The sequence below is a fragment of the Geotrypetes seraphini genome, chromosome 12, assembly GCF_902459505.1.
Source record: "Geotrypetes seraphini chromosome 12, aGeoSer1.1, whole genome shotgun sequence".
Classification (NCBI taxonomy): domain Eukaryota; kingdom Metazoa; phylum Chordata; class Amphibia; order Gymnophiona; family Dermophiidae; genus Geotrypetes; species Geotrypetes seraphini.
Window position 1 is genome coordinate 67342293 of NC_047095.1, and position 14836 is coordinate 67357128.

The 14836-nt window shown below is 49.3% G+C and overlaps 1 protein-coding gene across 2 annotated transcripts in view; it reads right to left on the reverse strand.

The window, feature by feature from the left end:
* Nucleotides 1-14836, reverse strand: part of RAD54L (RAD54 like) — a 90255-nt gene that overhangs the window by 49952 nt on the left and 25467 nt on the right. For both annotated transcript variants that reach the window (XM_033915455.1, XM_033915456.1), the window contains one exon: nt 9673-9797. In XM_033915455.1, the coding sequence (XP_033771346.1) occupies nt 9673-9797 (125 nt within the window). The remainder of the gene's footprint in view (nt 1-9672; nt 9798-14836) is intronic.

Below are 14836 nucleotides of genomic sequence, written 5' to 3' on the forward strand. Positions count from 1 at the left end.
CCAGAAATTGCTGCTTACCTAATCCAAGCCCAGAAATTGCTGCTTACCTAATCCAAGCCCAGAAATCGCTGCTTGCCTAATCCAAGCCCAGAAATCGCTGCTTGCCTAATCCAAGCCCAGAAATCGCTGCTTGCCTAATCCAAGCCCAGAAATCGCTGCTTGCCTAATCCAAGCCCAGAAATCGCTGCTTGCCTAATCCAAGTCCAGATCCCTGTTTACCTAATCCAAGCCCAGAAATCGCTGCTTGCCTAATCCAAGCCCAGAAATCGCTGCTTACCTAATCCAAGCCCAGAAATCGCTGCTTACCTAATCCAAGCCCAGAAATCGCTGCTTACCTAATCCAAGCCCAGAAATCGCTGCTTACCTAATCCAAGCCCAGAAATCGCTGCTTACCTAATCCAAGCCCAGAAATAGCTGCTTACCTAATCCAAGCCCAGAAATAGCTGCTTACCTAATCCAAGCCCAGAAATCGCTGCTTACCTAATCCAAGCCCAGAAATCGCTGCTTGCCTAATCCAAGCCCAGAAATCGCTGCTTGCCTAATCCAAGCCCAGAAATCGCTGCTTGCCTAATCCAAGCCCAGAAATCGCTGCTTACCTAATCCAAGCCCAGAAATCGCTGCTTACCTAATCCAAGCCCAGAAATCGCTGTTTACCTAATCCAAGCCCAGAAATCGCTGCTTACCTAATCCAAGCCCAGAAATCGCTGCTTGCCTAATCCAAGCCCAGAAATCGCTGCTTGCCTAATCCAAGCCCAGAAATCGCTGCTTGCCTAATCCAAGCCCAGAAATCGCTGCTTGCCTAATCCAAGCCCAGAAATCGCTGCTTGCTGCTCCAAGGCCAGAAATCGCTTCTTGCCTAATCCAAGCCCAGAAATTGCTGCTTGTCTAATCCAAGCCCAGAAATCGCTGCTTGCCTGATCCAAGCCCAGAAATGGCTGCTTGCTGCTCCAAGCCCAGAAATTGCTGCTTGCCTAATCCAAGCCCAGAAATTGCTGCTTGCCTAATCCAAGCCCAGAAATTGCTGCTTGCCTAATCCAAGCCCAGAAATTGCTGCTTGCCTAATCCAAGCCCAGAAATTGCTGCTTGCCGCTCCATCAGGAGCAGATCAGATATTCCACCATGGCTACAAAGCGCAAGAATTCAAAAACCGCGAATAACAGTAGAAAAGTTATTCGCGGTTTCAATAATAAAAATGAAGGGGAGGGGAAGGGTTTATAATTGAGTAAGGAGAAATTAGGTTCTTACCTGCTAATTTACTTTCTTTTAGCTTCTCCAGACCAGTAGAGGTTAACTTTACGAATGGGTATATATCTAATCATGACCAGCAGGTGGAGACTGAAAACAAAACTTTGGGACAGTATATACTATCCTCCCTTCTCTATTTCCCTCAGTCTGCCGAATAGCCAAGCAGAACCAAGAACTGGAAAACAGGAAGAAAACAATACTCCGAACAGGAGTAACAAATAACATACCCAAATGCTGTTGGAAAATGCAGAGGAGAAATACCCGAAGGAAAATGTCCCCACAGCTCGCCAGCTAAGCCAGCCGAGCCACAGCCGCTGTTCTTTAATTCTCCCCGGCCCTAGAAAAATACTAGAACCCGCAGCAAAAAACAAAAACTGCCCGCGAAAACAGCCCCAACAACAACAACAGACAGGGTGGGGACCTCTACTGGTCTGGAGAAGCTAAAAGAAAGTAAATTAGCAGGTAAGAACCTAATTTCTCCTTCTTTAGCACTCTCCAGACCAGTAGAGGTTAACTTTACGAATGGGACGTACCAAAGCAGTCCCTCTCACGGGCGGGACCCCCGAAGGGCCGATACCAGAACACGCTCACCGAACACCGCGTCCCGACGCGCCTGAACATCTACCCGATAATGTCTAACAAATGAATGCAAGGAGGACCAAACCGCAGCCTTACAAATATCCACTGGAGGCACGAGCGACGACTCAGCCCAAGAAGCCGCCTGACCCCGAGTGGAATGAGCCTTGAGAAACTCCGGAACAGGCTGCTGTTTCAGAAGATAAGCGGAAGCAATCGTCTCCTTGATCCAGCGCGCAATAGTAGCCTTAGAAGTGCCAGCTCCCCGACGAGGACCAGCCAGGAGGACAAAGAGATGATCGGACTTCCGGAATTCCTGGGTCCGCTGCACATAAGAGCGAAGGACCCGACCGACATCCAACTTGCGCAGCTGCCGTTGCTCAGAAGAGCCCTCCCGACCACCCAAGACCGGGAGAACCACCGATTGATTGACATGAAAAAGAGAAACAACCTTCGGCAGAAAGGAAGGAACAGGCCGCAAGACGACCCGCTCCCTAGAAAACTCCAAGAAAGGAGCCCTACAAGAGAAAGCTTGCAGCTCAGAAACACGCCTAGCAGAAGTAATGGCCACCAAAAAGACCGCCTTCAAAGTAAGGTCCTTCAAAGAACAGTCGTCCAAGGGCTCGAAAGGCGGGCGCACCAAAACAGAGAGAACCAGATTAAGATCCCAAGAGGGAACCGAGGGCCGTAGGGGAGGCCTAAGCAACTTGGCCGCCCGCAGAAACCGAATCACATCAGGAAGAGCCGATAAACGCTGACCTGACACCAACCCTCGAAAGGCCGACAGGGCCGCAAGATGAACCCGGAGAGAAGACAAAGCCAGGCCTCTATCCAGGCCATCCTGCAAGAACTCTAGAATGTTAGGCAGAGAAGCGCGAAAAGAGGTCACTCCCCGCGCCCGACACCATTCCTCAAAGAGACACCAAACCCGCACATAAGCCCGAGAGGTAGAAAGCCTCCGGGACCCCAACAGTGTAGAGATCACCTTGTCTGAATATCCCTTCTTGCTAAGGCGACCCCTTTCAAGAGCCACGCCGTAAGACAGAAGGGAGACGGGTCGAACATGGGAATGGGACCCTGCATCAGAAGGTCGTCCGAGAGAGGCAGAGGAAGAGGAACCGCCACCAGGTGCCTCACCAGATCCGCATACCACGGACGTCGAGGCCAATCCGGAGCCACCAGCACCACCAAACCCGGATGGTGAACAATGCGAAGAAGCACTCTGCCCACCAGCGGCCAAGGAGGGAACACATACAACAGCCCCTCCGTTGGCCACGGCTGGACCAGAGCATCCAGACCCTCGGCCAGCCCTTCCCTGCGACGACTGAAGAAGCGGGACACTTTGGCGTTGCCACTCGTGGCCATCAGGTCCATCAGGGGCTGCCCCCAATCTTGCACTATCAACCGAAACGCTCCGGCGCCGAGAAACCACTCTCCTGGATCCAGGAAGTGACGACTGAGGAAGTCTGCCTGAACATTTTCTACCCCGGCTATATGAGAAGCCGAGAGGTGGGACTCCGCCCAAACCATGAGCCGAGCCGCCTCCTGCGCCACAGGAGTGCTCTTGGTGCCCCCCTGACGATTGACATAAGCCACCGCCGTGGCATTGTCCGACAGGACTCTGACCGACTTGCCCAGCAAAAGGGAGTGGAAAGCTAACAGCGCCAGCCTGACCGCTCTGGTCTCCAACACGTTGATTGACCAGGAGGCCTCCTCCGCGGACCAGGTGCCCCGAGCTGAGTGGCCCATAAACTGAGCCCCCCAACCGAGGAGACTCGCATCCGTAAGGAGCACCGTCCACTGCGGGAGATCCAGACCCACCCCCTGAACCAGGTGAGGGGTCCGGAGCCACCAGCGCAGACTGCAGCGCGCCAAGCCTCGCAGGGGAACCGGAACATCCAAATCTTGCCTCCGTGGAGACCACCTCCGGAGCAGAGCATACTGAAGAGGACGCATGTGGGCCCGCGCCCACCTCACCACGTCCAGGGACGCCGCCATTGACCCCAGGACTTGGAGGAAATCTCGCGCCCGAGGACCCCGGGACGCCAAAAACAGGCGAATCTGAGATTGCAATTTGCTCACCCGGGCCTCTGGAAGGAAGACCTTCCCCAAGGAGGTGTCGAACATAACCCCAAGGCACTCCAGACGCTGAGCCGGGACCAACCGACTCTTGGAAAGGTTGACCACCCAGCCCAGCGACCGGAGAAACTCCACCACCCGAGCCGTAACCCGGGAGCTCTCCTGCAACGACCTTGCCCGAATCAACCAGTCGTCCAGGTAGGGGTGAACCAGGATGCCCACCGACCGCAAGGCTGCCGCGACGACCACCATTACCGTGGTGAACGTCCGAGGAGCCGTGGCCAGACCAAAGGGAAGCGCACAGAACTGAAAGTGCCGCCCCAAGATCGCAAAGCGAAGGAAGCGCTGATGAGAGGCCCGAATTGGAACCTGCAAGTAGGCCTCCGTCAGATCGAGAGACGTAAGAAACTCCCCCGGCTGAACCGCCAGAATGACCGACCGCAGCGTTTCCATGCGGAAAGACGGAATCTTGAGAGCTCTGTTGACCCCTTTCAAATCCAGGATGGGCCGAAAGGTCCCCTCCTTTATGGCCACCACAAAGTAAATGGAGTACCTGCCGGTGCCCCACTCCGTAGGGGACACCGGCACCACTGCCTCGAGATCTAGCAAACGCTGAAGGGTCTGACGAAAAGCCTGCGTCTTCCATGGAGTCTGACATGGAGAAGCGAGGAAAAGGTCCGGCAGAGAGCGGGTAAACTCCAGAGCGTAACCGTCCCGCACCACCTCAAGGACCCACTGATCGGACGCGATCTCGGCCCATTTGGGGAAAAATTTGCGCAGCCGGGCCCCCACCGGAACCAAAGGGGGCGCCGGCAAGGAGTCATTGCGCAGGATGGGAAGCGGGGGAACCGGCGGAGGGATTCCCTGCCCCCCGACGGGCCCCCCGAAAAGGCTGCATGCGCTGGAAGAACCGACCCCGGGAAAAACCCTGAGCCGGGAAAGATGCAGCCCCACGCCCCGGGCGATACTTGCGAAATTCCCGCAAACGCCCCCGGGCAGCCCCACACCTAGACGCAGGGCGGGCACGGTCCTCAGGCAGACGGGGCACCTTCGAGTCCGTCAGAGTCTGAATCAACTCATCTAATTCCTCTCCAAACAAAAAGACCCCCTAAAGGGAACTTTAGTAAACTTAGCTTTGGACGCAGAATCCGCCGCCCAAGCGCGCAGCCACAAAATACGCCGCGCGGCCATGCCATAGACTTAGCCGAAATCCGCACCAAGTCATAAAGAGCATCTGAGAGGAACGAGGCAGCCATCGCAATCTTCGCTACCTGAGTGCTCCCCCCACTAGATCCACTAGAGACCAGTCAACAGACTCCCGATCCAGGACACGCTCAGCCCACCGAAACACGGCGCGAGCGACTAGCTCCCCACAAACAGCCGCCTGGACCCCAAAGGCAGAGACATCAAAATCATACTTAAGAAGTGTCTCTAACGCACGCGCCTCCGAGACCCTAAGAGCAGAACCGTCCATAACAGGCACGGTATGCCGCTTAGGAAGTGCCGAGACCACTGCGTTCCCCATTGGCGAAATTAAGGTAGCCCTACCTCCCTCCGGGACGGGATACCCAAGAGCCAAGGCGCACACCAAACGAAACTGCGCCCATAGGCCACTGCGCCAACACAAAATCCCGCAAATCCTGACGCACAGGAAAAGAGCGGGAAACAGGACAGACCCCCTGAAGCAGAGGGGCCCCCATACGCGGGGTCTCCGGCGGCGCCACTGCAAAAATGCAGCACCAAGGAGACCTGCTACACAGGTCTAAAAGCTCATCCCTCTGAATAAAAAAGCGCACCACGGACGCATCTGCTCTGGAAGACGGGAAACCCGCCGCCCCGCTGCCAACAGGCGTCCCCTCTAGAGGATCCTGGAAGCCCGCCAAAGCAGCCAGGTCCTCAACCAGGCCAACACGCTCCTCCGCCCACCAATTCGCAATCCAAGCCCCCCCCGCGGGCGCTTGGATGAGGGAGGAGGAAGAGGGGACGCCAAACGAAAAGAGGGAGGCAAAGCCATAGGGGGCGCGGAGGGAAACCCCCCCCCGAAACCCCCCAGGCGCACGTGGGACCCCCAAAAGTCCGCACAAAGAAAGAAAATAAATTGGGGGCAAAAAACCCCTGGGGGTCCCCAGGGACTCCCTGCCCCAGCAGGGGTCCATGCTGAAACCTGCCCCTGTGTTCGCCATACAGGGGGAAGGTCACCTGAGGTTGCAGACAAAATGGAGGGGCCAGACAAAGAAAATGGCGAAGTTCCCGCCAAAAATGCTCCCTCCATGGCCTGTAGCGGCTGAGAAGACTGAACAGTCTCAGCCGCTAAGACAGGCAAGTCGGCATCAGCTGTCAAAAAATCAGCTGAGAGGGAATCCTTCGGGGAATCCCTCCGTGGGCGGTTGTGGAAGACCGGGCTTCCCCACTGCTCCAAGCCGACTCGCGAGGCACCATCGGCGGGGAGCTCTGGGCGCCTGCAGCCGCTGCCGACGGAGCTCCACCACCTCACCGACCCAAACCGCCGAGTTCAGGCCGGCCGCGAGTGCCTCGCGGCTGGACTCATTTGTGTCCTACTCCCCCGGAGAAGGGCACAATTGCTCCATACGCGACCTAGCTATAAAAAAGTGCCGGTTACATGACAAAAATACAGTAAAATACAGTTTTCTTAAAGGGAAACAACCCTTCAGACCAGCACTACCTCAGGATTTTTTTTTTTTTTTTTACAGAACAGACTCCACAGGCTCTCGAAGCAATATGCCTTGCTTGACTTAGGGGGCAAGGCTTACTGCTGAGGCTCCTCTAAAAAAATGTGGGGAGGTGGAGGAAGTGGGGGGAGGGACCCCGCTCGTGACCCGCCGGGTTTGACACCCCCGAGGTCGGACGGACCCCCAAACAGGGCCCGACCAAGCTCCGTCCGGCCAAAAACAGGGACAATAAACCCCTAAACAAATTCCAAACAGCCCTACCAAGAGAGATGGGTACAGATCACTCAACACCTGCTGGAGACTGAAAGAAGACTGAGGGAAATAGAGAAGGGAGGATAGTATATACTGTCCCAAAGTTTTGTTTTCAGTCTCCACCTGCTGGTCATGATTAGATATATACCCATTCGTAAAGTTAACCTCTACTGGTCTGGAGAGTGCTAAAGAATAATTGATATACTTATTAAGTATTAGATAATGTTTAAATATTATAGTAAGAGTATATAATGATACGTTGTATTTACAGTAATACATGAAAGAATATCAAGTGTGTACTTAATGAAATTGTATGAATTTATATGGTACACTTGTTGTTATATGAAAAAATAAATAAAAAACTTAAAACATAAAATGAAGGCTTTTTTAAAAAACTGCAAATAACTTTAAAAAAGTTATTTGCGGTTTTTCCATATTCGCGCCTATGGTCCGCCCGCATCCCCTGCGAATACGGAGGGAGAAGTGTATATGAAACGGGTCTCTGTCGAGCCACAAGATAAGTGATTTATTATTCATATTCACTTATTACATCACATGCTGAGTTGGATTAGTTATATGGAAGTTTTTTTTTGTGCCTATGAAAGATATTGAATGTATATATTGGTGGTGGTGGGGGGTTATATATGCTGTTATAGCTGTTCACCTCTGGGGCCTAGTCTGGGGCTTTTTTTCCCTCCATTTTAGTAAGATTGAGATCTGTTTAGTTAGATTTTGCTTTGCAACTCTTGGATCTCTTGTTGTGTTTATTATACATTAAACCCTTTGGATGCCGCTAAAGTGTTACTGAATGCACCCTGCAAAATGGGCACCATTACTGAGGCAAGAAAAGATGTTATGCTCACGAGGCTGAGTGTAGTTAAGAAAGAACATGCATCTTTACCTTCTTTTGTATCAAGACAAAGGAATGGAAAATCTTTCTTTTGACACAGTAGGTCCCTATTGTGCGAAATGAAAATACTAATATATTTTCTAATGGTGTTAATTGTTGCAAGATAACACAAAGTCCAATATCAGCAAATAATAACAAATTGCTTTTAATATTGACAGGAGTTGCCATGCAGCAAATCACACAAAATTGGAAGGATTATACCAAGCTAAATTATACATTCTGGTGGAACTCGGTGTGTCACATTTACAAAATGGAGAAAATATTGGCATTACAACAAGGAAATATAAAAAATTTTAAGAAAATATGGGATCCATTGACTAAATATTCTAAAGATCAGATATCTTAACACATTGATAATAATAATATAGGGTTAGGGTGGGAAACATAGAAATTAATATGAGAAAAAATGAAAAAACAAATAACAGGGGAAAGGGATTCAATATATATGATATGATATTGTACATACAACTATAATTATTATAAATTATATATTATGCTATTCATTTATTGTAAGAATGAAAATTTAATAAATAAAAATTATAATAAAAAAAAAGAAAATACTAATATATTTTCTAATGGTGTTAATTGTTGCAAGATAACACAAAGGGATGAACACATTAAAGAATATAACACTTACATATAATACATTTAACCAGATGTGATAAACCAAAAGCAGAGAAACCACAAACTAAAAAACAGATGGAAGGGGACCTTGGGTACTGGATTTCCTGTTGGACACTTAACCCTTTCAGGACCATAAGGATCGTAGGCCAATTTTTGTGGTTTTGACGACATTTTTATGGTAAAAAGGGCTTGCAGATGCCAAAAAATTGATTTTTTTTGTGAAATATCATTATTTTTATTTTAAAAATCACACTTCTGGCTTATGGACAGTGTGGCAAGTGAATCTTCTCGTCAATCTGGCAACGACGCTAATGAATGAATGTCGGAACCAGTTTGTTTACATAAAGGCAGTATCCTATGGAATCCGTACATATCAAATTTAGAACTGTAGACTATCCCAATCAAAATTTATAGGATTTTAAAGTTATGGGACAAATATGTCCCTTGGTCCTGAAAGGGTTAAGAACCAAATGAAGATCTGTTGTCTGCTTTAGAGTCTATTTTCAATAAAGCTATTACCGTATTTTTTTGCTCCATAAGGCGCTCTTTTTCCACCCCCAAAAAGGGGGTGGGAAAGTGGATGCGTCGTATGGAGCGAATACACCTCCTTCCAGCCACCTTTTTTTAACTGTCGGTGGTCCAGCGCGATCTCCTGCTGGACGGCTGCCTTTCTGTTGTAGAGCGGCACACAACGCAGGAGCGACTTTTGCGCTTCCTGCCTTTGGTGGAAGCAACCAGTATATTAAGATTCTGAAGATACTCGATATGGAGGATAATTGTAAGAAAAGGATTGGAAGTTCAGATAAATATAGTGCTGGGTTGAGTAGGCAAATGTGTGTCCTCATCAACCCAAAGTGGAAAAAGCACAATACAGACTTGATGGGTCTCTTTCTTCTATCATTTTCTATGTCATTATGACTTGCACAACTCAGTGCAACTAACCATTACTGGGCCTAGAATCAGCACGGTGAACTGATACGCAAAGGTCTATTTATGAATGATAAAGTGAATATGCATTTGTTTAAAATAATTTACAATCCACACATTTACAATATTTCTATTTACGTAACAAAAACATCAAAGCTGATCCTAAATATGAAAAATAAATTTGTAAACAATGTACCGGTAAATGTAAAATAGAAATATATTTTATGTCCCCATAAGCGTTATATTTTTCAGACTTTTAATGCAAGAATCAAGGTAACGTGCATAATTTGATCAGACTAAAAACCATCTTGGAGAGTTTGGCATTCATGACTTACAAATGAACAAGAGTCCCTTTACCCAGCACTGTACCTCATCACATAAGACGAGCCCAATGTTGCCTCTGTGAAGAACGTCAGCATGGAGGCGAAAGGTCTCATAAGAAATGATTAGGATCGGGGATGGAACTCGAACTCCGTTCTGGTTCATGAACCCAGCTACAGTAGAAAAAAACCCAAAAAAGTTAACTATCAATAATGGGGTTTGGGAATGGGGCTTGCTTTTTTTTTTGTTTTTGGTATATTAAACAGGTACTAAGCATTTTTCCCTATCTGTCTCAGCAGGCTATGCCTGCAATGGAGGATTAAGTGACTTGTCTAGAGTCACAAGGAGCAGTGTGGGATTTGAACCCACAACCCTCAGGGTGCTGAGAATGCAGCTCTAACCACTAGGCCACACTCTCCTTTGTAAAGCAGCTCTCGACTGTGCCACATATCTGTTCTCATTATTCTGAGATTATTTTTTCAGGACGGGCTGATTTAGTCCTGGTTTTACCCTACTGCATGCAGAAATTCGCTGTCTTGATTTTATTAGAGAAATCAGCCTCAAGTCCTTATGTGCCTAGGATCAACTCATCCTGGGGGAAAAAAAATGTAAAACCACTCAAACAGAAACTGTCAATCATTTTAATGATAAAGCAACACTATTACAAGGTTAACATTTCAAGCAGCTTTTCCTATTGCAACGCACTAAGTATGGTTTATCTTCTTTAGTTCTTTGCCATACTCATTTTTTTAAAATCTTAATTCGGGAAGTGTGCAAGAAAAGGGTTGTAAGCAGACCAAAATTCATCTCTATACCAATAAAGAACATAAGAATTGCCGCTGCTGGGTCAGATCAGTGGTCCATCATGCCCAGCAGTCCGCTCCCGTGGCAGCCCCTAGGTCAAAGACTAGTGCCCTAACTGAGACCAGCCCTATCTCCGTATGTTCCGGTTCAGCAGGAACTTATCTAACGTTGTCTTGAATCCCTGAAGGGTGTTTTCCCCTATAACAGCCTCCGGAAGAGCGTTCCAGTTTTCTACTACTCTCTGGGTGAAGAAGAACTTCCTTACGTTTATACGGAATCTATCCCCTTTTAACTTTAGAGTGTGCCCTCTCGTTCTCTCTACCTTGGAGAGGGTGAACAACTGTCTTTATCTATTAAGTTTATTCCCTTCAGTATCTTGAATGTTTCGATTGTGTCCCCTCTCAGTCTCCTCTTTTCAAGGAAGAAAAGGCCCAGTTTCTCTAATCTCTCACTGTACAGCAACTCCTCCAGCCCCTTAATCATTTTAGTTGCTCTTCTCTGGACCCTTTCGAGTAGTACCGTGTCCTTTTTCATGTACGGCGACCAGTACTGGACGTAGTATTCCAGGTGAAGGCGTACCATGGCCCAGTAAAGCGGCATGATAATCTTCTCCGATCTGTTCGCGATCCCCTTCTTAATCATTCCTAGCATCCTGTTCACCCTTTTTGCTGCAGAGATAAAGGAGAAGTCAAAGGAAAATGTCCAAATCAGACTGGAACACACTGTTGGATATCAATTAGAACAAGAACCTTCCAGCAATGCCCCACAGTTCGCCAGCTAAACCAGCCAAACCAAGCGCCACCACACTTAATATACAACCCAACAACAAAATCCCGCAACTCTTTGCGAGAAAACACCTAACAAAAATGACAGGGTAGGGTCTATGCCGGTCTGCAGGGACTAAAAGAAAGAAAATTAGCAGGTAAGAACCTAATTTCTCCTTCTTTATTGTCCCGCCAGACTGGCACAGAACAGATGGTATATCCTAAAGCAGTACCCATTACGGGTGGGACCCCCGAAGGGTCGCCACAAGAACACACTCATCGAACATCGCGTCCCAACACGCCTGAACGTCCAAACAGTAGTGGCGAACAAAGGAATGGAGAGAAGACCAAACCGCAGCTTTACAGATATCCACCGGAGGCAGCAGAGAACTCTCAGCCCAAGAGGTCACCTAACCCTGAGTGGAATGAGCTTTGAGAAAAACCAGAACAGGTTTCTTTTGAAGAAGATACGCCAAAGCGATAGCCTCCTTGATCCAATGTGCAATGGTAGCCTTGGAAGCATTGTCCCCCTTTTGAGGGCCAGTGAGAACAACAACAAAAAATACAATCCGATTGGCGGAGCTTCTGGGTCTGCTGAACATAAGCGTGAAGGACCCTACGGACATCCTATTTGTGCAACTGTCTCTGCTCCAAAGAGCCCTCCCAACTACCCAAGACTGGGAGGACCATGGACTGGTTGACATGAAAAGGCGAAACCATCTTCGGAAGAAAGGAGGGAACCAGCTGCAGCATGGCCCGCTCCTTAGAAAACTCCAGGAATGGCAGCCTACAAGAGCAGGCCTGCAGTTCGGAAATGCGTCTCACAGAAGTAATGGCCATCATGAAGACCATCTTCAACATGCAGGAACCGACAGGCTCAAAAGGCGGACGAACAAGCACCGAAAGTACCAGATTGAGATCCCTGGCCGGTACAGACAGATGAACCGGAGGGCGGAGCAATTTTGACGCCCACAAGAAATGAATTGCATCCAGAGAAGAGGCCAAATGCCGACCATGCAACAGAACACGAAAAGAAGACAAAGCTGCAATCCACACCCAAAGAGAGGACCAAGGAAGCGCAAAGGGGAACCACGCCACGAGTGGAACACCACACCTCAAAAAGAAGCCAAACACACACATAAGCCCGAGAGGTGGAAAGTCTCTGAGAACCCAAGAGGGCGGAGATCACCTTATCCGAATAACCTTTCTTATTTAGGCCTTCCCTTTCAAGAGCCACACTGTAAGACAAAAGGGACCTTGATCGAACATTGGAATGGGACCCCGAGTCAGAAGATTGGGCGAGAGGGGCAGCGGGAGAGGATTAGCCAGATCTGCATACCACAGGTGCCTGGGCCAGTCCAGAGCCACAAGAATCAGGTGGCAATCTGAAGAACTCTGCCCACCAGAGGCCAAGGCAGAACTAAGTACAGCATTCTGCTCATCGGCCAAGCTTGCACCAGAGCATTGAACCCCTCAGCTTAGAAATCCCAGCACCGATTGAAGAACCTCGGCATTTTGGCGTTGAAACTCGTTGCCATGAACAGCCGGCCCCATAACTGAACTTGAACTCTTCCTGTCCGAGACACCACTCGCAGGGATCAAGTGCATGATGACTGAGGAAGTCCACCTGGACACTGTCCACTCCGGTTATGTGGGAAGCCGAGATGTCCAGAAGATGAGCCTCTGCCCACTCTATGAGAACAGAGGCCTCCTGCACCACCAGATGACTACTGGTGCACCCCCACCACCCTGGACGATTGACATAGGCCACCGCTATGGCATTGTCGGAGAGAACTCAAACTGAGTTGCCCTCCAGCAAGGACTAGAATTCCACCAATGCTAGCCGAATGGCATCTGTGAGAAGCACTGTCCAATAGGGCTGATTGAGACTCACTCCCTGAATCAGATTGCAAGACTGTAGCCACCAGCGTAGGCTGTGATGAACTAACCCCTGAACAGGTACAGGAGAGTCCAGATCGTGGAACTGGGGTAACCATCTCCAAAGAAGCGCTTACTGAATAGGACGCATGTGCCCCCGAGCCCACCTGACCACTTCCAGGGAGACCGCCATAGACACCAAGACTTGCAGAAAAGCCTGCACCCACAGCCATAGACAAACCATCAGGGAACAAATCTATGCCTGCAATTTCACACCTGGGCCTCTGGAAGGAATATTCTCCCCAAGCTGGTATTGAAGAGAACACCAAAATACTCCTAACACTGAGACAGAGTCAACTGGCTTTTGGATAGGTTGACTACCCAGCCCAACGACTGCAGAAACTCCACATCCCGAGTGGTAACCCAGGAGCTCTCCTGAAATGATTTTGCTTGAATCAACCAGTCATCCAGATAGAGGTGAATCAAAATGCCATCCTTGCGCAAGGCTGCTGCCACCACCACCATAATCTTGGTGAAGGTCCAAAAGGAAGCACACAAAACTAATAATGCTCTCCCAAAATCGCAAAGCGAAGGAATTGCTGAAGGGAGGCACGAATTGGAGCATGCCGATAGGCCTCCATCAGGTCGAGAGAAGTCAAATTATCCAGGCTAGACAGAAGAATTACTAACTTCAGGGTTTCCATACAAAAAGACGGAACCAGGAGAGCTCTGTTGACACCTTTCAGATCCAAAATGGGCCAAAAAGACCCTTCTTTCTTGGGTACCACGAAGTAAATGGAGTACCTGCCACTGCAAATCTCTTGAGGCACTGGGAACACTGCTTTGAGGTCCATCAACCTGAGCAGCGTCTGCCAAAAAGCCCTTCTCTTCCAAATTGCCTGACAAGGAGAGAAAACGATTTGGCAAAGGACAGGGAAATTCTAGAGTATAGCCGTCCCGAATCACTTCTAGGATCCACTGATCCGTTGTGACCCGATCCCTCCCCCATCCTCCCATAAAACTCCCACAACCAGGCTCTTACTGGCACCAGGGGAAGGATCATCAGCGAGTCGTTGGGTTGAAAAGGAGCCCCCGGAGGATTCTTGCCCCCCCTCGGCAGGCACCCCAAAAGGACTGCATACGCTGAAAGAAGCAACCTCTGGAAGGAAAAAGGGCCGATCCCCGGCCAGGGCAGTAACTATGAAAATCAAGCAAACGCCCATGGGTGGTACCACCCCGCAAAGCCTGGCGAGGCCTGTCCTCTGGCAGCTGAGGTACCTTAGTCATTCAAGGCCTGAACTGTCTTATCCAGCTCCTCCCCAATGAGAAAGGAGTCCCAAAAGGGAAATTTACTGAGCTTAGACTTAGATACTGCATCCGCCGACCAACCCCAAAGCCACAGGGTATGGCGGGTCGCCACTCTGAGGTCCATGGACTTGGTCGAAGCCCACAACAGATCATATTTGGCATCAGAGAGATAAGAAGCACCAAGCTCAATCTTAGCCACCTCCTGATCCACCAGGACCAGTTAGCCAACTCACAGTCCAGGACCTGCTCAGACCATTGGAAACAAGCCCGGGCCACAAGACTGCCACAAATTGATGCCTGGACAGCCAAGGCAGCCACATCAAAACTCTGTTTAAGAAGAGCCTCTATCTTACAGTCCTGAGGGTCTCTCAGGGCCAAACCACCTTCAAATGGCACTGTATGCCTTCGAGCCATAGCGGAGACCACTGCATTGAGAACAGGAGACTTAAAAGTATCTC